We start from the raw sequence: 21,233 nt of genomic DNA on the forward strand, positions 1-21,233 counted from the left end.
ATAATTTCTTTGTTATTTTTATTATTTGGCGAGATATCATTCGTGGTCTCTGAGAGCATGTACGTTCCTCGATGATATCGGTTCATCTTGAATCAAGATTAATTTCTAGCCGTCGGATCCTACAACAGTCTTTTCATCCTTCTGTGTGAGAGCGCCACGTTACTGAATTGCATGGTTTGTTTCCAACCAAGATTAATTCCCAGCCGTCCGATCCCTCACCGATATTGTGGGGCCCCACACTGTCTGATACTTCACGTCCCTCTCTGCCTTGCGCTACACGGCAACGTTCTTTTTTTTATTTGTTATTACTTATTTAATTTTATAACTTATAAATAATGATAATAATAATAATAATAATTAACCACTAGCTTCAATGGTGAGCATTTCCACTCTTATATAAACTCAAAAGAATCAAAACCAATGCATAATAACACTCCAAATTAAGAATAGTTGAGAAATCCAAAAACTATTATAAATGCAAACAAGTATTTTAAATCTCTCTATGTTGGCCTTGAGAATATATTTTTTCAGCAAGATGAACATATAGTCCCTCTTTTATTGTTCCTATTCTTTTTTGTTCTTGCCTTCAAAATCATCAGTTAAGTTGGTATGAATGGTTAATAATGCTCTTATCTCAAAAACAAAGATTGGAGAGATTTTTCCTTACGTGTCATATCTACTCCCGAAGAAAAGTAAAACCAAATCCCAAGAAAACTTCAAATGTTAGAACTTTTTCATTTTTTTATCTAAGTCTTCTTCTTCTTCATCTTGATCTTGTTGCAAGCTTCCTGGTTTTTTTTCTCTTTTCGATTCTTCATTATCTCTTTATTATTCTACACCTTCTAGAGCCCATGAAAGAGCTTTCTTAGGTTCGTCATCATCTCATACTTTATAATAAGTAACAACGGATAACCTTTTGTAGCCTTTTCAAATTCCATGCAGGTGTTTATAATCAATGAGAACCTTTTGTGCTATGGCATGATACAAAAGAGAAGGACATCTGCTTCAATTCACCTTATTGAGCTCATGGGAAACAGTAATTTGTGACATATGTGAACGGTAGGTAGGCACTGGACGTTTCTCGGGTAAGGGTGAAGTTTGTGACACCTGACTCGTACATATATAATGTTTTGCCGAATCGAGTGTTGGTTACCTTTAATTTGTGTATTACTGTGTAATTACACACTTTTATGTGTATTAAATTAGTTTCATGTGTTTCCTATAGTAACAGTACTTGCTGTGTAATATCAGTACTTTCTGTGTAATATTATGTATTCTTATGTAATATTATCCGCTTCTATGTAGTTTTTAAGTTCGATGTGTAATAAACATTGTTATTGATATTGTTTGTGTTATGCATTGTCATGTAGGGACTTTTTCTCAGCAAGCATGAATGCCGATGTCGAGACTTTATATATCCCAACATCCTCCCAGTGGAAACGCTCAGTATTGTCATCATTGAGAATGACGGTGAGCGATATAAACATGTGTTCTTCTCATTTCGGGCTTATTTGTTGGGATTCAAGCAGAGGTATAGGTAATTACTTTTTGTTGACGAACATATTTTTTTGGTAAATACGCTAGTGTGTAAAATTTTTCGTTAGTGTGTAAACCCATTTGTTCCTGTGTAGTACTAAACGGTCATGTGTAGATAAAACTGTTAATGTGTAATACTTTTGATACATGTGTACTACCTAACATTAATGTGTAAAATAGTATATTCTTATGTATTATTTTAGGTTTGTATGTATGATATTACATTCGTGTGTAATATTATCACTACGTACCTATGTAGTAAATATAGTTAATGCGTAAATCGTACATTATTATGTATTATCATAGGTTCATGTGTAACATTAATTGTTTATATAAATTACCAACTTTTAATTGGTTTCTCGTCATATTAACACGCAGGTTTAAACTTATGAGCATGCTAGATGAGCGGCACAAAGTGTTGACTAGGTGGGATACATACTTTTGCCCTGAGATAAGCAAGAAGCTTGAATAAATTGTTGAAGAGAGTCGGTCTTTGCGGGTGGACCGATCAATTGATGACACTTACAAAGTGATTGACGATCACAACAATGTTGTTAAGCTACGGGTCCGAAAGTGCTCCTACAGGAGATGGGACATAATCGTCAATCCTATAATCCTATCATTGCAGACTAACAATAAAAAATCCTTTATACAATTATTTTACTTATTTTGAAGTTTTGTACTGTCTATGTTTACGTTTACATATAGTTGTATGTATGCTTTATGTGTTTTATGTGTAGTAACATGTGTTTATGTGTAATGTTAGATCTTCTTGTGTAGTATATAGTGTTTATGTATAAGTATGTTTCTTTCTGTGAAATAATGTTTGTTCATGTTTAATTATGTTTATTCTAGTGTATTTATAGTTGTATTGGTGTGCTATACGATTTTCTAGTTTACCATTCTGTTTTCCTATGTATATGTGTTTCCAGTGTTATGGATTTATATTTATGGAAATATTTGCATGTTGAAATAAAAATTTTACCCACAGAAGAATAAATACTAATTAATAATAATAATAATAAATAAATAAATAAATAAGAATAATATTAATAAATAATAAATAAAGAAGAAAAAGAAAAAGTAAATAATAAATAAGAAGAAGATGCAGAAGAAAAAGAATAAATAATAAATAAGAAGAAGACGAAGAAGAAGAATAAATAATAAATAAGAAATAAGAAAAAGACAAAGAAGATGGATGGTAATTTTGTTATTTTGCGCTGCTGGAGAAGTTTCTCCGCTCAAGAGAGCACTCTGATAATTTCCACTGCCACTTAATCCCACATTTCACATTATTTGTGGAATTTGGGCTGAAAAATAAAAAAAGCTCAATAAGGAGGGATCTTCAAGAAAATGGGAAACTAGTAGGGACTAATAAGGAAAGTGCAAACTTCTCTGGAACTATTAAATACTTTTCGTTAATTATTATAATAAAATAAAATAAATAATTATATTCTAAATATTTAATTATTAAACTGAATTTATTATCAGTGATGATCTTATTTATTCAAAAGAGCATCTTATCTCCTCGTGTGTTCTCGTATCCCTAATCACAATTTTCTCCAATCAAACATTTCTTCATTATTATCTCCTTCCCCCCTATTCTCATTCACATTTTTCTCTTCTTTTCATTTCTCCCTTTTCAATTTTATTCAACAATTCAAACATGCCCTAACTTTTAAGGGGTTGTCTTGTTCGAAGGATTTAATTGGGAATTAATCCTTTTATATATATATATATATATATATATATATATATATATATATCATTGTAAGCCTTTTTTAAGATGTGGAATAATGAGAGTGAGGGACATGAGGGGGGAGTCCTCATGCCTCTCAGGCTCACTTTTGAGGAGAGCGGAAGAGAGTGGAAGTTATGATAGGGTAAATTACCCATTTACTTATTTAATAATAAATTTATTAATCTAAATATTTTATTATAATAATTAAATAACAATTAATCCGAAAATATTCAATATAATATTAATTATAATAAATAAAATGTATAGTATTTAAGTGAACTATTTTAATTTTAATACTTAATATTTTAATTAAAAGTGTATAATAATTGATATGAATAATTATTATGACTTACTTTTCTTAATTAAAGTTAAATAATTATTTATAATAATAAATATTTTCAAAAATATAATTAGTCATTTATTATGGTTAATTAATTGTTAATTAATGATATTAACAAAGATTTGGATATTAAGAAATAGTGTCACATGTGAACTATTAAAGGTAAATATTTATTTATAATAATAAATTTATTTTAATATTTAAATAATTTAAAAAATAATTGTCACAACTCATTACTATTTATAATAATAATAATAATAATAATAATAATAATAATATTTATTTGCATAAAAGACATAACAATCATTTTATTATTATTTTTTCACTTTTTCAGTTCCCAATAAACTACATTTCCAATCATTCTAACAAAGCATAGTTTTCATTTCCATGAATTTTCCAATCCCCCTCATTTTTATTATGGATGTAGTCATCCACTCTTCTCCATTCCATTCCTTGCAACCAAACAATCCCTTATACTTGTCATTTTTTAAATAATAAATTGGGGACATTTTATTTTTTTAAAATAAAATAAAAGGTTTTGTTAAATATTTTTAATTTTTTAAAAAATATAATTTCGATAACACCAACCACCTCTTTATCTGTTAACACCATTTATCAAAGAATAACTCTGGTTATCAAATGATTGAACAACTGAGATCAATTTACTTAAGATATTTAATTGACATTCATAAAAAGTATATAATGAATTATGAGTTTAATAGATCTGTTTAGCAGAAAGATGAATATTTCTTACTCATTATCAGACAATCACTTGTTTACAAACCTTTTGTGGGATGGATCTTTTGCATAAAGTGTTGGTATCCTACCAAGAAGATAAGTTTGAATCTCAGCTAAGCCAGATAAGGGCACATGTGCATTGAGGTATTAACTTCACATTGTGCACACTTCTAACACATAATTTATCTACATTTTGTACAAAATTAAAAATAAATAAATAAATAAAATTATTATTATTATTATTATTATTATTATTTCGATAGGTTTAACTTTAAAAGAGCATCAAATATCTACTTCCAATTGAAAAAAATTCTCAAAATTAAGAGTTGAAAAGGCATTCGGTTTAAAAATATGTTTAAAGTTTATATATATATATATATATATATATATATATATATATATATATATATATATATATATATATATATATATGCGTTTATATTTATCATCATCAATTTTAAGTGACAATATAAGATATTAATCTTCTTAATGTTGTCATTAATCTGACTAGTAAGAGGGTGGTATTTGTAGGATTAAGGTGGTGTTAATATGCCATGGTTGTTGAGATGATCATTAAGAAAAAAAACTCATGATCATTATTATTATTATTATTATTATTATTATTAAAAATAAAAATTGTTATTCATTAAAAAGTAATCATTGATGAATAGTGGTTGAAGCCAAAGGCGACTTTCGGTTAGAGACATTAAGTCCTTGGATATGGTTTAACCCAAGCTAGTCTCATACATCCAAACCTAGTCATGTAATTTCTTTCATTTATATTCTGCTGATAATTTTGGCACCAATAATTATGAAATCGATCTCTTGATTTATTTTTTTCCTTGCATTGACAATGTTAATTAACTATTTTCTTGGATTGTTCATCTTGATTTATTCTGATTTTTTCCTTCGATTGTTGATCATGATTAGTACTTTCCTTAGATTATTGATTCTCTCAACAAATATCTTTTTTTGAACATTGGATCTCTTTTACATTATAAAAGGGCAGGGAAAACCCTAACCCTGATGTGCTACTTCTTCTCTTATTTTACTTTAATATCTTCATATCATTTGAGAAACCTGAACTTGGTGGAGGCTGAACAAAAGCTCCTCTGGCGAACGTACTACACAACGAGCTAATCTTTCTAGTGAGTTAGTTTATCCTGGCATTGAAGTGAGCCCACTCTATCATATATGAAGGAGGCCAATTTAATATTAGGACAGTGTCTTTGCATGCTTCATCCCAAATTGATTTTAATTAGATTGTATGTTGATTAATTGCATGTTAATCGCTATTATTTTCCCAACATTCCTTGCACGTGGCTGAGACCCAAGGTCGACAACATGCACTATAAAATAATGGTGTGTAGAACATGTAAAATACGAGTACACATCCCTGGCACATGGTGAAAAAAAAGTCCTCGAGTCTATTTATATAAAATAGTCAAATTCCTATTAAATTTAGGTACAAAACAAATGGGACCAAATAGGTCCAAAGTAAATTAAATCCTACCACACCGAATTCTTATACAAAGAAACATGCCGTTAGATTGGAACCATTGGATTGCATTTAATATTATATAATAATATATAATATTTGCATAGATGATATGAGATGTCGTAGTAGTCATTGACTTATTAATTATTTAAAATTGTTAGTCGAGTGATAACTAATTCTTTAATTTGCATCACATAATAAAAAAAATTGATGATAAAATCAATCTTAATGTCAAATTCAAGAAGAAAATCTTATGAAATTAATAATAATCCATTTAATCAGTAGAACCTTAATGAGTTTTATTGATCATTATGCACATTTAATATTAAATATATTTACTAAAACAGTAAAAATTTTTAAGATTGGACTTATTAATGTCTTTTTATATTGTATTTTAATTGTTCAAGCGAAGAGATTTATTTTATGATGGAAATTTGAGATAAAAAATTTTGATAGAAATTGGAATATAGTAAATGAAATGTATATCATGCATACACATCACTACTTGTTTTGAACCAAACACTCCAATAAATTATTTCTTTAATTCATCATAATTGTAGTAGTTTATCAACAACCAAACTACCCTATATTTTAATAAATAAAAACCATAAATTGATAAATTAATTAAGAGCAAGTTACCAAATAAAGAGATGATTACATTTTTTTTAGACATATCGTTACATTGTTCATTCACTAAAAATGAATATGAAAAAATATATATATTCTAAAAAACAAAAAAACAAAAAACCAAATATGCGTGAATAAAATATGGCAAGAAAAAAATTATGTTCATCATGTTTTAGTTGCTTTAATTGGATAAATTATTATTTATTTATAAAAAATAATTACGATGCAATTAACATGAATGATAATAAATCAAAAAAATTACATAAATATAAAATAAAACTTGTTCCAAACCCTGTATATATACATATATAAGTTTAAGTCATTTGTGTATGCACGTCGACGATGCATTGTTCACTAGAGCTGTTGGTTTATACCTGTTGGATAAAAATCAAACGACTATTATTTAGATATTATATAAAATTAATGTGTGGCTACTCAGTACTATTTTAAATTGTTTAGTAATGTCCATAAATGAATTGTAACCATTGGATATTAATCTAACTATTATTGTGGACGTCCTAGATGATGGATTCGATCTCTCTACATATGAATAATAGACGACAAGCGTCCTTTTATATGAATATAAATAGTACTAAACAGTACTGGAACCCAGATATACAATATATGTATAATATGAGAATAGTATAAGAATCCCGGGTGAACAGTATATGAACAGTGCGGTGAACAGTGCTGTCGGGGGAGGGATTTGAACCCATGACCTCCCCCTTATACTTTGGTGTCATACCATTGGGCTACACAATGTTTGACATCTCTCTACATATAAATGATGTAGTTTATATAAATAAATAAATATATCTATATATATATGTATATGATTTCCTTCTTAATATATCTATTATTGTTATTAGCTAAATTAATGTAATTTGCTTTTCTTCTTGAGTTTCGTTTTGCATTTAATTTGGCACACTTTTGATCGATCAATGTCAACATACAAAACTTTGAAGAATTAAAAAAAAAAGTTCAAGTCTTGTTCCAAACCATTCCAAGCCAATTTCTCGCTTTTAGTGGCGTGAGTTTAGGGGTGGAAGATATATAAATATTGATTAAGGACTTCCTTTCAAGTGTTTGTAGACCTAAACATTGACCCTTTTCTGTCAAGGATTTTATGGTCATTCTTTTACGATATTCCACTATAACATCAATTTATTTATTTTATAGTTAAAAATCCACCAACTTTTGTACTTATAAATCTCAATAAAATACTTCTATTTGCATATAGATAAATAAATCAAAGCCACATAGTTTGGGGCCTTTGGATAATTAAGCAATAACCGTGGGTTCTTTGTGAAGAAAGAAAAATGGTGAGAATTTGAATTCCACATAGAGAAATTAACTTCACAGGAGTTTGGACTTCTATGCAAATCTCAATAACTAAAAATGAAAAAGTGTGAGACATTTATTCAATGCACGTCCTTTAATTAACCCAGAGGCTTATTCTTTTGTTAAATAATAATATTAATATTAATAATAATAATAATAATAATAATAATAATAATAATACAATAATACATACACACTTGTAAATATATATGGATAAAAGATCATCATAAAATCTTAATATTTTTCGGTGGTATAAACAAATATGATTTTTTCAAGGATGTTATAATTTTTTTTTCATCAAAAATATTATAATAATTATTTAATGAGTTATTATTATGATATCTTTTATCATTTAATTATTTAAGGCATGGATGTAGAAAAAAAAATTATAAAGTAATATATGTCAAAATAGAAGTTCCACACTTTTCCCAACCACGATGCAAAGTGGTCTACATTTAGTTGACCTCACAAGCCATGGTGGAATATCATCTCCATTGATTTACCAAACAATACCAAATTTTCCACTAAAATGAACTCATTTTATTACAATGGGTGGTTGAAATCAAATAGAAAGTCAACACCTTCCAAGCTTAAAGACACACTCTCTCTATATATATATATGAACATATATGTTGATCACTTCATCAAACCCTAACCCTAATGGCAAAAAGATCACATTTATTACTTCTTTGCCAACTTACATTCATTCTCTTAATTTTCTCTTCATCAAATGCTTTCAAATATAATATCTTGAGCTTTGGAGCCAAGCCAGATGGAAGAAGTGACTCAACCAAGTCATTTATCAAGGCTTGGCAAGCTGCATGCAAGTCATCTAGTTCTGCCACCATTTACGTACCACAGGGAAAGTTTGTACTTGGTTTAACCAAGTTCAATGGGCCTTGCAAGAATAATGATATCCGATTTTCAATAGATGGGACTTTGCTGGCTCAGTCAAGTAAGGTTGGGCTTGGTAAATTGAGTCAATGGATTGTGTTTGATAATGTTCAAGGTGTGAAGATTGATGGGGGTACATTTGATGGAAGAGGAAAGGCTGTTTGGGCTTATAAGACATCAACTAGTTGTTGGGGTTGCTCCCTAGGTGCCTCAGTAAGTTAATTAATTAATATATTATTATTATTATTATTATTAGTAGTAGTAGTAGACTAGTAGTAGAGAATATTAAATGGTTTACTCAATTTTTTTTAATTTTTTTGAAAAATCTATGAAATTTATCAAATCCTCAAAATGTCCCTGATGTTTAAAACAAAATTACCCTGCTCACTCACACCTATACCTTTTTGGGTTGTTTGGGCTTATAGACATCTAATAGTTGTTGGGGTTGTCCCCTAAGTGCATGGATAAGTTAATTAAATATTATTATTATTATTATTACTATTATTATTATACATTAAAGGGTCTATTCATTTTTTTTTAATTCTCTGAAAAATCTCTGGAATTTAAAAGATCTTCAAATCTCCCTAATTTTTTAAAACAAAATTGACTTGATCACATATGTACATGTTACTTATAAAATTTTATCAAAATATTGAGAGCACAATGAATAGATAGAAGAAAAGTTCAGAAAATAAAGATTAAAAAGTAAATAGAAAAATAAAAGATACTATTATTAATTATTATCAATAATAATTATTATTATTATTATTAAATGATATTTTTTAAAACAAAATTGACTTACTTGATCACATATGCAATGAGGTTTTTGTAAATTATTATTATTATTTGGAATTTTTAACATATTTTTAAATGATTTTTTTTATTTAGTATTAATTAATTAACTTGTTGATGATGCATGCAGTCAATAACATTCACAAACTCAAAGGATATAGAGATCACAAGATTAATATCAATGAACAGTGAACTTTACCACATTGTGATACTGAAATGCAAAGATGTGAAGGTGGCAGAGGTGAGTGTGAAAGCACCATGGAAAAGCCCAAACACTGATGGTATTCATGTTCAAATGTCCACTGGTGTGAGCATCACAAAGACCACAATAAAGACCGGTGATGACTGCATTTCTATTGGACCTGGCACTAAAAATCTTATGATTGAGCAAGTCTTCTGTGGACCAGGACATGGAATTAGGTAATTCATTCATTCTTTTACTAATTTCATTTTATTTTATTTTTTTTAACAATATGATATATACACCACCACACACTTTATTTGCGTTTTAATTATGTATTGATAGAACTCTCTTCTTTTCATATTGGAGGCAAATGTTTTAACTGCTTGATCTTTTTGGGGGCAATGGCTTACTAATTTTTTTATTACAAAATTTATATTTATAAAAAAATTCGGATTAACTACATATATAGACTCATGGATTCTGCAGTATCATTTTGAGTTTTATTAGTAGTTGTTATATCTCGTGTCTGTTCACTCATATATATGTTTTTTATTTTAAGATTAATGGATACTATCTCTCTTGATCTTACTTTTGTATATTTACTGCTAACATTTTTTAAGTTCAAATTATATCTATTCTTTATTTTTCTATGTCCAGGGATGTTATCTCTCTATATATATATATATATATATACTCTCAGTATCTTTTAATTTCAAGTTACATAGTTTGTCTACTTTTTCAAAAAAAAAAATTAATGTTTAAATACAAGAAATAAATTTATGTTTTTTACTTTAATATATAAGTTCAAAATGGTTGTAGCATTGGGAGCCTTGGCAAAGGAGAAGATGAAGTAGAGGCAGTAGAGAATGTCACAGTAAGAAACAGCATGTTGACAGGGACAGAGAATGGAGTTAGGATCAAGACATGGGCAAGACCAAGCAATGGTTATGTTAAAGCAATCACATTTGAGAACATACTAATGAGAGATGTCAATAACCCTATCATCATTGATCAAAACTATTGCCCTCATGGCAAATCATGCCCTGATAAGGTTTTTATATCTACTTCCTACTTAAATATATATTGTTTTCCATTTTTAAGCATTTTGAGAGTTAAGATTGGTAGGACAATGATCTTTGATCATAGGACCTCTATGCATAATTTTAGATTGAAAAAATACATGAGTTTATAATTTTGATAATTGTGTCTTGTTATTGTTTGATTATGAATGTTAATTGTTAATTTTGGAAATTTTATTTTTAAGTTTTTAATTGATAAGAAAATGGAGTTCAAACTTATTTTTTGAAGGTTGCAAACCATATTTATCTTTTTCCCATTTTAACTATAAATTTTAAAATAAATAAAGGTATCTAATAATTTTTTTTTTTATTTTTATTTTTATTTACGTTAATAGAGGTGTCTAATTGTGTGACATAAATACTATAGTTTTAAAACCATGGCTAATCGAAGCCATAATATATGTAACCCATCATGATCCATGTCAGCCTATTTTTAATGTTTAAATTTTTATTAAATTAAGAAATTTTTCCTACAAGTATCCTCTCGATCAAAATCAAAAGTTTATTAATAATTTTCAACAATATATGTATGTTAATATTGATTAGTAATTATTTTTTTACTCGTTGATTTGATTTTAATGAATTGCAATCATTTTATATGGTTTTGAAATTTATGTATTTAATTTATTAACAAGACATTTTCTCATAATTTTATAATATTTGTATTTTATATATTAATTTTAAAAAAGAAAGTTTTGAAATATTTTTTCTCTAAAAATATTCATTTCACGTTGAGCTACCGACACAGCGAGTTCGACATCTCTAAATCTTAATAATAAAAATATAAATAAATTCATATCTAATAATTAATGTATAAATATATATGTATTCTATTTAATTATTTAACATGAAAATTGATTTGCCAATGCATATATATACACACAAACAAAATGCACATGCATTTAATTTTAAACTGGGTGCCCAATGGTACCCATCATATATTGCGAGTTAAGAGGTCATAGAATTTTTTTTGGAAGATTTGTGTGAGGAGAATTTTTTTTTTCCTCTCAAAAATTACATGGTAAAAGGATTTATATTTTTTAACTAACCGTGTTTGACGCTTTTGTTAAAATAAATAAGTAAATAAATTATTTAATTTTACAATCATTATTGATATATATATACATATAAAGATATATTATATGGAAATTAATTTTATTTATATATTTTACAGAGCTCTGGAATAAAAATAAGTCAAGTGATGTACAAGAACATAAAGGGGTCATCAGCAACACCAATTGCAATGAAATTTGAGTGCAGTGAAAGTAATCCATGCAGTGCTCTTACCTTGCAAAACATTGCCCTCACTTATCAAAACCACCCTTCCAAGTCTTCTTGCCAACATGCTCTTGGCCATATTTCTGGTTCCATTGTTCCTCCAAGTTGTTTCTGATCATCATCATCATCATCATCATCACAGTTACTAGCAATACTGAAAACAGTTACTAGCAATAGTGAAAAAAAATATATATATATATAATTTTCAGTTATTCAGCAGAAAATCATGCTTTTCAACATTCATGTTCTGTATATATTTATGTCATTAATTTTGCCAAAGTAATTGTTTAAGAAAAAATTTTCTTTATCACAAATGCGATAAATAAGTGTAATTAATAATAGGTATATGTACATATCGAGAATTGATTAATTAACCAACACATCTTCACTTGGTAACGCAAGATTTGAATTACAAATTAAACCTACATTTATAATTGAAAATCAATTAACACTATTGTTTTCAATAAGATTTAAATTTATAATATTTAAAAGTCAGGTATCACATTATATGAAATGGGACCAATGTTGATAGATATGAAGCCTTGAAAACAAGTAATTTTATTATTTTGTTAAACTTTTGCAGGTTTTGTTTTCACAGGAGTCACAAAATAAAATAATAATAAATAGTTTTTGTTTCATATGTGAATCATGTGATCCAATTACTTGTCACTTTATTTTTGGCTTTTTTATCCTATAAATATCAACGTGCCATACACACGTGCTCCATATTAGGGTGGTGGAGGCAATATATATATATATGCACATTGTACAATGTTTCATTTAAAAATTTGTATAGAGAGAGAAGCAAGGCATCAGAAATGGTGCACCAGTTGGACCTGTTAGAAAACTTAGAATTCCAAGACATAAAATAAATAAATACATACATAAATAAATATGTTTAATATTACCAGAAAAGAAAAGTTAATAAGAAACAAAACTCATCATTTATTAAATAATTTTTTAATTTAATGAAAGAAAAAATAACTCTGACATTCTAAAATCCTCTAAATTACAGGTGGCCTCCAATTTAGAGTGCTATATATAAAACAACCTCTAAAAAATTTTATACCCCTTCATTCTGAAATACATATCGTTTCAATATTTTTACAAAAATTAAGAATAACACTAATTTTTTTGTTTAAATTTAAGATAAAAATGAATCAAATAACTCATAGTCATATCGATTTTTTTTTGTTTCGCTCTTGTTTTGTTTTTATTTTATGATTAATTCTTTTTAGAAACAAAAAAAAACATATTTAGATACACATATGTTTTAAAGAAATTAAAGAAAAACCTAAAACAAATTTGATTAGCAAAAAATATTATAAAGTTTTTATTTTTATATTTTTATAAAAAAATTTATATTAAAAAATAAAATTAAGTTGTTTTAGTAAACAAAGTTTATATATATAAATTTAGGTCACTGCCACTGCCCCACCGATGACCCGTTGTTGCACGGCCTCATGGCCAACGATAACCTACAGGGCACCACCGGCTGTTTGGCAACATGCCACCATCACTCACCATCGGCTAACCAATATCCAGTGACCGTCTATATGCCACCTTGCCTACTAACAACTGTTAGCCCACCACAGCTGACCACCGTCTTTCACCCTATTTTTGGTGACTGACATTTCCCCGAGCATAGGACACTCATGATCCATCAATAGAAAAATATAGTAGTTCAAAAATCTCTAATATGTTGGGTTGAAATTAGGAAATCAATGGTTTAGAAAATATTTTAAAAAAAAGTTGAAAATATAAAAGGTTTGTTTCTATTCTATTTTTAAAAATATTAGGTGTTGTTTCTAAAAAATCTTAGGAAATAAAAATAGCTTATCAAATTTGTTTTTCTTGTTTTATTTATAAAATTTAAAATTTGCAAAAAAATTGATAGCAATGCCAACTTACCCTTTAACTACTCTTTTTTTTAAAAAAAATATAATCATAGAATACAACTCTTTCTATACAAATAACTTAAAAAATTAAATAAGAATAAATTTTAAAAATTAAATAAATGAAGATTATCTTCGCATTTGAAATGACAACTATTTTAGAAAAAAATATTTTAATTGACTTATATTTAAAATAGAGGGATTAATTTTTAAAAAGACTATAATGCTCTTAATTTTTAAATAATTATAAAAAAATTACTTTATAATTAAAATATAAATTTTAAATCATATTATTATATATTTTTTATTTTTTTAACTAAATTTGTTTATCAAACATCACCTCTCTTTTACTAAAATTTAATTATTCAGATTCAACTATTCTTTTGTGTTTCTTTACTTTTGCTTTTTATTTTTGGATTTAAACATTGTGTAAATAAGTAATAATTTATGGAGAGAATTTTTAAAAGTTAATATTACGATATTATTACTTTTTAACATCTGTACTTTGTGGTTCTCTAGAAATTCAAGAGTTTTTTATTATTTATGAAAAGCATTTAATTTTGCTATTGACTCATAATTTATTTTGACGGTTGTTGTTATTATAATTATTATTATTAGGCATTCTCCCCATCTTTACATCGGAGTTTTTAAATTTTATAAGAAATTTTGAGGCAATATCATATATAAAATAATATTATTAAACAACTTCTACAATAAAAAATATTTTATACCTTGAAATTCAAATGTTTTATGGATATTTATCGCATAAATAATTAGGTGTAATTAATGTTTTTCAATTATTAATATTATAAGTAATATAAATAAAAACTTAAATGTTATAAAATAATTAAAAATTTCCTTGAAACGCTCTCGGTGTAGATTATACATCTACTTTAATAGTACTAAACATTTTCCCCGGCTTCGCATCGAAGTTTTTAAAATTTTGTGAGAAATTTTAATATAATATCATATATAAAATAATATAATTAAACAACACTATAGAAATTATTTTATACCTTGAATTTCAAAAGTCTTATGAACATTTATTACATAAATAATTAGGTGCAATTAATATTTTTAATTATTAACATTATATAAGTAATATACATAAAAATTTAAATTTTATAAAAAAATAAATTATTCCTTAAAACATTCTCGGAGTAAATTATACATCTACTTTAATAAATGTATAGATATATAGATTATTAACTATGTTGATTAAATGGTTACTATCAAAATTATCATGAACACCTCAATTATATATATACAAGCTTATAATTGTATTTTATTTAGTTAATAATATTTATTTCCCATTTGAGTTATAAGAATGAATAAAGAAATTGAATTCTATCGAAGTCCGCGTGTAGAACACACCACCTCATATATATATATATATACACACCACCTCATAATTAATATTTTTAATTATTAATATTATATAAGTAATATACATAAAAATTTAAATTTTATAAAAAAAATTTAAATTATTCCTTAAAACATTCTCGGAGTAAATTATACATCTATAGATATATAAATTATTAACTATGTTGATTAAATGGTTACTATCAAAATTATCATGAAACACCTCAATTATATATATACAAACTTATAATTGTATTTTATTTAGTTAATAATATTTATTTCCCATTTGAGTTATAAGAATGAATAAAGAAATTGAATTCTATCGAAGTCTGTGTGTAGAACACACCACCTCATATATATATATATATATATATATATATATGAGGTGGTGTGTTCTACACACGGACAGTCGATAGAATTTAATTCTACAGACATTTGTGTTTCAGTAGTTTGCAAAGTAAGATATACATTATTTTGATCTGAACCGTCAAATCGTGATCATAGCAGTAACTCAATTAATCAATAATCACAGCTATCCAACTCGATTTATACATTTTGATCTGAACCGTCAAATCGTGATTATAACATTAATTCAATTAATCACAGCTATCCAACTCGATTTATACTAACACTCATCCAAATTTTTTTTATAAAAACCAACATACACCCAACCACCCATTCTCTATGAAAGTATATAGTTCGAGCATTATTCATGTTATTATTTTCTACACCAATTTATGTATGTATTTTTCTATCTCTATTTTTTTTTGACATGTAGACATTCTACATTGACGAAAAATTTATTGAAAAAAAAAACGAATAACACTTAATTAACATTTTTGCCACTTCAACCAACATGAGATGTATTTAATAACATTCAATAGAACAATATGAGCATCTCAATCGATGAAAGAGTTCTCTTCATATAATTATAAGATTAATCATTGATTTAAATTTATTTAGTCAATTAAAATTCCCCAACTAATAAAATATAGAGGAATTGCATGGAGCATCCCTCCCATTTTGTCAATAGAGTAAAAAGTCCTTTGACTTTTCCATATCCCTTATAAGTCCCCCCCTTTTCTATAGAAATACTTTCAAGTCCAACAGTCCACTAACGATGTTAAAAACAGAGTAAAATGACGGGATTGCCCCTCGCATTGGTTATAAAATTTTTGAAAATGTAAAAATAGTTAAAGTAACCATCACATCGATCCCCATACTCATTTCTTCTTCTCCCGAGAAAAGAAAGCCTCTTCGCCTTCCTCCATTGAATCGACCATATCTCCCCGTACGGCCTGCTCGTGTCATGCCATCTGGGAGAGAAGGAGAAAGCTTGAGAGCATCCTTGCCTTCCGCTTTGGACATTGAAAGGAAAAAGGTTCAAGGTCGACTGGTTAAGTGGAAGCCAACACCCTTTGGTTAGTCTTATCTTACATTTATAGTTTATTGTTTGTTAAATTGGATTATCATTGTTCATAAGCCATGAAATTCCTTGAAATCTCTTGACGAAGACATGAAATTTGAGTGTGTAGTTAGTTTGTACAATAGGTTTGTGCCCCTAATTTCGATTATAATGAATAAATCCGCATCGAATGCATGAAAAACAAATGTCTTATGTGCGCAGAACTCTCTAATAACGTTGATATCAACATGTGGAATTTATTTTTAGGGCCAGATTTACAAAATGTATTTGATGTTCAATGGCTAACAATCATGTTACCGATAAGATTGTATCTCTTTAGTTGCATTATGAATGGATGATTAACATTTTAGAACCAAAGAAGATGTGAATGGATCATTAACATTTAGGATTCATGCATTTTTTTATTATGAATAGGATTACTATCAGTGAGTTATTGTTTACATTTCATTGTTCCTGCTCAATTACATATGACAAATTGCTCAGACCGCGAGTTGTTGTTGATATTATGGGCAATTTATATTATTTGGGAAAAGATATAGTGGGTTATGACTTTTGTTATTCAATAAGTATATGTCGCCTGACCCGCTTTATTTTGTTTGTGTGATTAGGAAGATTATGGGTGACAATTCAGAAATCTTGTGAATGGACGTTGTTATTTAGCACCGCTTGTTGATACCATCAACCGCTTAAAGAAGATGATGACACGAAGGCATTGGGATATACTGAAGGACACCATTCAGCCACCCTCATGGACATTGAGCCCATAGTCCAAGAGCGCAGTTGTTTTGGATGCATTAATGCGTATGTTTGATGAAAGGAGCAACACATTCCATTTGTGGGATAGTTTTTCGCAATTCAAGGTCAAGATGTTTCATTAATATTAGGATTACAATGTGATGGCACTCGCCATTGACTTCAAAAAGGAAAAAGGAACATTCTGTATTTGAAAAGGAATACTTCAGTAAAGGAGTAGACCGAAACAGGGACTGCCTGGTGAGATCATTAATGAACATGGTGGTAAGAAGAGAAAGCAAGAAAGAAGAAAGTTTTGTGAAGCTTTTATTAGTGTACATTCTAGGATTTCTCCTTTTCCCCACAACTTCATGTTCGTCACCGGCATGGTTACCCTACTATGTGGACAATCTATCAACAATAGGACAGTACGCATGGGCACAAGCTATACATAAATGGATGATGGATGATGGATGATGGATGATGGATGATGTACCTCTCGCAGCAGCTCGTGTGAAAGAGAGATGTGCCGGGAAGCAATCAAGGATAGGATACGTAAGGGGTTGTACTATGGCATTAATCTTTTGGTTTTATGAAGTCACAGGTAACGGGAAGAAGATTCACTTTGGAAGGACACCACGCATTCTCTGTTATGGTGTTGGTAGTTACAAGAAACAAGCTGCTGTTAGTGCCTTGATTGATTCACTAGAGGGCAAGAAGGTATGCATAGTTTAGCATGTACTCGTGAATATTCTAATTTCGGTTTTAATATTACAATATAGTACTCATAAGTATCGGTATGAAATTAATATTTACAATTGTAATGTTGTTTCACACCAATCTGTTTACAATTTGGCAAACTTGTTTACTTATTTATATAAAAGTTCAGTATGTTATATAAGATGTTTATTTTATGCAAAGATATTTTATGTATTAATTTCTAATGTACATGTTTTCGTTGATGTTTGTTATCTTCTGCTAGTTTGTTCCACTCATGGCCGACAGAGAATCTGAAATTGAACTGATCGGATGTGGAAAGGTTCAACGGAATAACTCATTGATGGTTTTAGAGACATCCGATGCTATGAAAGCACCTAAGTATGTGAGGACAAGGCGAAGGAAATTAGATGGGGAAATGAAGGGGGAGCCCTCCCAGACGAAAGGTCAGCATAGTAGGCAGTCAGATGTGTTCGTCCTTATGTTACTCGATTCTTTGAAGAAATCCCCCCACGAGTTCGATAGACCTGCCACAATTTGTAGACCCATGGCGCTTGCTCTGTCACAACAGAAGCATTCAGTTGATGGTCTTGATAAAATGATGTCCCCAGCTTTAGAAGATTATGGCAGAGTGAAACTTGTTCTCATGCCGGTTGCTTAGAACAAACATTACCATCTTATTGTACTCGACAAAGACGAGAAGGCATATTTTCATTATTCATCTGTCTGTAGTCCAGTTTATGATCATGCAGCAAATGCCATGGTAATATTGATACCCATTTTGAGTTTCTGGTACTTTTTTGTAACTCTGTTTTCGTGTTTTGCAGCGTTCCCTGTTTGAAGATCGTTTGCAGATAAAATTCAATGTCAATGAGGCGGCATCGTATACCCTTACCCATGTTCGTGACTGCCCACAGCAGAGGGAGGACAGTGTCGATTGTCCAGTGTACTTGATGGACTTCATGGAACAGCTTTTGCATGGCGAGGAACTCAGTGTAGCCCATTCAGATGTTGCCCATCTGCGACAAGAGTACGCTGCACGCATCTTGTCAGATGGCATTACACGAAACACACCCCAATTAGCATTGCCTACGCAAGCGTCAGAGGCAAGTACAGAGGATGGGGAAAAAATGGATGATGCACCACCACAAAGCCACTAAGAAAATGATCAGCAGCTAATAACCACGCCACTCATCCCAGAGATTAATGCAGCATTTACGACTGCCTCAATGATTAGTCTCGAAAAGTCAAATGCCTAACATGAAATGAATGTCCTCACTTATTGTACTGTCTTACTTCCCTAAGAACAGTCATTACTGTGTTTGAATATTTATTTTAGTAAGAACGAGTCATTATTGTCATCGTCTTTACTAAGTTATGCTATACAAATTAACAAAGAAAAGTCATTTTTGTCTATTATCGATCATATATGCTAGCTCTAAATGACTTACTCGCTTTATACATCACATTCAATGCTTAGTCGACCAATAAAAGCTTACTCGTATCCAACTATTGTGTTTGTTGTTTATAAATTGAATATGCCGCTCATTAATATATGACTACGTTTATATGTGTGGTTTGTTGTTTACTTACACAGATAGTAGTTCATTTTCATTAACTGCTAACCGAAAACGCTATTTACACTTCAAAATTCGCCATCCACGAGCCAGATGATACAAATTAACATATATGGTTGATGGACGATTTTTCAAAACATGTTACCCTATTTCATTGTTTAACAAAAACATGCACACCACCTAGTGTTTAGTCGCGATTACTTTCATTACATGTTGCCCACGTTATGTCTCGATTGAGTGGCAACGACTACAATGTATTTCACGACATGCCATGCTTGTGACTCAATCCGCTTGCACCCTCGGACGACCAGGGCCTTTTCTTTGAGATAGGTGGTCGAATACGGAGTTAGCTAGAGTCATTCAACGGTTTGTCATGATCCGCATGCAGGGGAATATCGATTCTTTGTATGTTAACTTGTAGGATTCGACAGTGTAGTATGGTTCAATGAAGCGATGGACATTTGTATCAGTTTGCATAATCGCTGCGCAAGCATGCTTATATGGTATTCCGTAAACCTGCCAGCGGCGACAAGAGCATGTTCGAGCACACAAATTAACGGAATTACTCCGGTGGTCAACAACCCTCGAACTGTTCTCCATCCCGAACAACCTATCGATGAAGCACCTACTTTCTTCGACTATCACTTCAATCTTCTTGTGTATCACGGGGTAAAGATAAGATTCCCATTTCAAGCAACAATTACGTCGGTTTGTACATCATGTTCATCATCTTAAACCTAACAACATGAACATAGGTTGTATCAATTGCACCGTGGAGCATACCATTAAGATAGTAAATGTAAAATATAACAGGATTTAGGGATAATAATGCAAGTACAAACTGTAAAACACATTGCATAATTTGTAAACACCAACTACTAATACTAAACAGTAACGTGATAAACGAAAGGGAAATATAAAATACATAACTCAAACCTCTAATAGTAAATAGATTAAGCGAAATCAGAACAGTAAAGAACAATATTAAAAGCAAATGGTTGAAAAAAACATGAATACGGGAAAGCATGTAACAACTTTGTATTCTATTATGGGTACCACCTTATTGCATCTACCATCTTACACACAGGAAGGTATCGTGCTTCTCTTATCCATGCATTAAAAGATTCCGCGACATTGGAGTACATTTCACACCCCACCGCTGGCCTCTAAACAAGTAATTACACCAATGTGACATGTCCGATTTCTGGAACATCCAATGGTGTGCTTGTCTCGATGTGGCCAATAGGGAGCGTCATGACTTCATCATATTCGAAAAGACGTACATGCATATGCAATCTTCATAATCAAACTCCAGGACTCATCTTTTAATGACTTTCCTAGCTGCCCATTTGATTTAAGAAAATTTGCATGTAGATGTCGCAAAGCAATAAGCATGCTGGGGATAAAGGAAAAAAACCTTCGCAATGGCATTTACAAGTCCTTTAGACCGATCCGAGATGAATGTGATTATGTTGG

The 21,233-nt window shown here is 29.5% G+C and overlaps 2 protein-coding genes across 3 annotated transcripts; both read left to right on the plus strand.

Moving 5' to 3' along the window:
- Positions 1 to 8,481: 8,481 nt before the first annotated feature.
- On the plus strand, positions 8,482 to 12,163 carry LOC120253496 (polygalacturonase-like). The gene is made up of 4 exons (XM_039261832.1): positions 8,482 to 8,928; positions 9,638 to 9,927; positions 10,511 to 10,742; positions 11,945 to 12,163. The coding sequence occupies exons 1-4, from the start codon at positions 8,482 to 8,484 to the stop codon at positions 12,161 to 12,163; spliced, it is 1,188 nt and encodes a 395-aa protein (XP_039117766.1).
- Positions 12,164 to 18,031: 5,868 nt separating this feature from the next.
- On the plus strand, positions 18,032 to 19,286 carry LOC120253492. 2 transcript variants are annotated; one of them, XR_005534293.1, is made up of 3 exons: positions 18,032 to 18,183; positions 18,446 to 18,943; positions 19,008 to 19,286. XR_005534293.1 is itself a non-coding variant. In XM_039261827.1 (2 exons), exons 1-2 carry the CDS (start codon positions 18,034 to 18,036, stop codon positions 18,839 to 18,841), a joined length of 546 nt encoding a protein of 181 aa, XP_039117761.1. In that variant the 5' UTR covers positions 18,032 to 18,033; the 3' UTR covers positions 18,842 to 18,998. The 2 variants fall into 2 exon arrangements, 1 of the variants encoding a protein (XP_039117761.1); XM_039261827.1 differs by lacking the exon at positions 19,008 to 19,286 and having other exon boundaries at positions 18,446 to 18,998.
- The last annotated feature ends 1,947 nt before the right edge of the window (positions 19,287 to 21,233 follow it).

Source organism: Dioscorea cayenensis, unplaced genomic scaffold (assembly GCF_009730915.1).
Source record: "Dioscorea cayenensis subsp. rotundata cultivar TDr96_F1 unplaced genomic scaffold, TDr96_F1_v2_PseudoChromosome.rev07_lg8_w22 25.fasta BLBR01000104.1, whole genome shotgun sequence".
Lineage (NCBI taxonomy): Eukaryota > Viridiplantae > Streptophyta > Magnoliopsida > Dioscoreales > Dioscoreaceae > Dioscorea > Dioscorea cayenensis.

Excerpts from the sequence above, each read along its gene's own strand:
- LOC120253492 (XM_039261827.1), top strand. The coding sequence starts at position 18,034 with ATGGCATTAATCTTTTGGTTTTATGAAGTCACAGGTAACGGGAAGAAG. Across the intron at positions 18,184-18,445 it reads ATTCACTAGAGGGCAAGAAG|TTTGTTCCACTCATGGCCGA; the intron begins GTATGCATAGTT and ends ATCTTCTGCTAG.
- LOC120253496 (XM_039261832.1), top strand. The coding sequence starts at position 8,482 with ATGGCAAAAAGATCACATTTATTACTTCTTTGCCAACTTACATTCATT. Across the intron at positions 8,929-9,637 it reads GTTGCTCCCTAGGTGCCTCA|TCAATAACATTCACAAACTC; the intron begins GTAAGTTAATTA and ends TGATGCATGCAG. Across the intron at positions 10,743-11,944 it reads GCAAATCATGCCCTGATAAG|AGCTCTGGAATAAAAATAAG; the intron begins GTTTTTATATCT and ends TATATTTTACAG.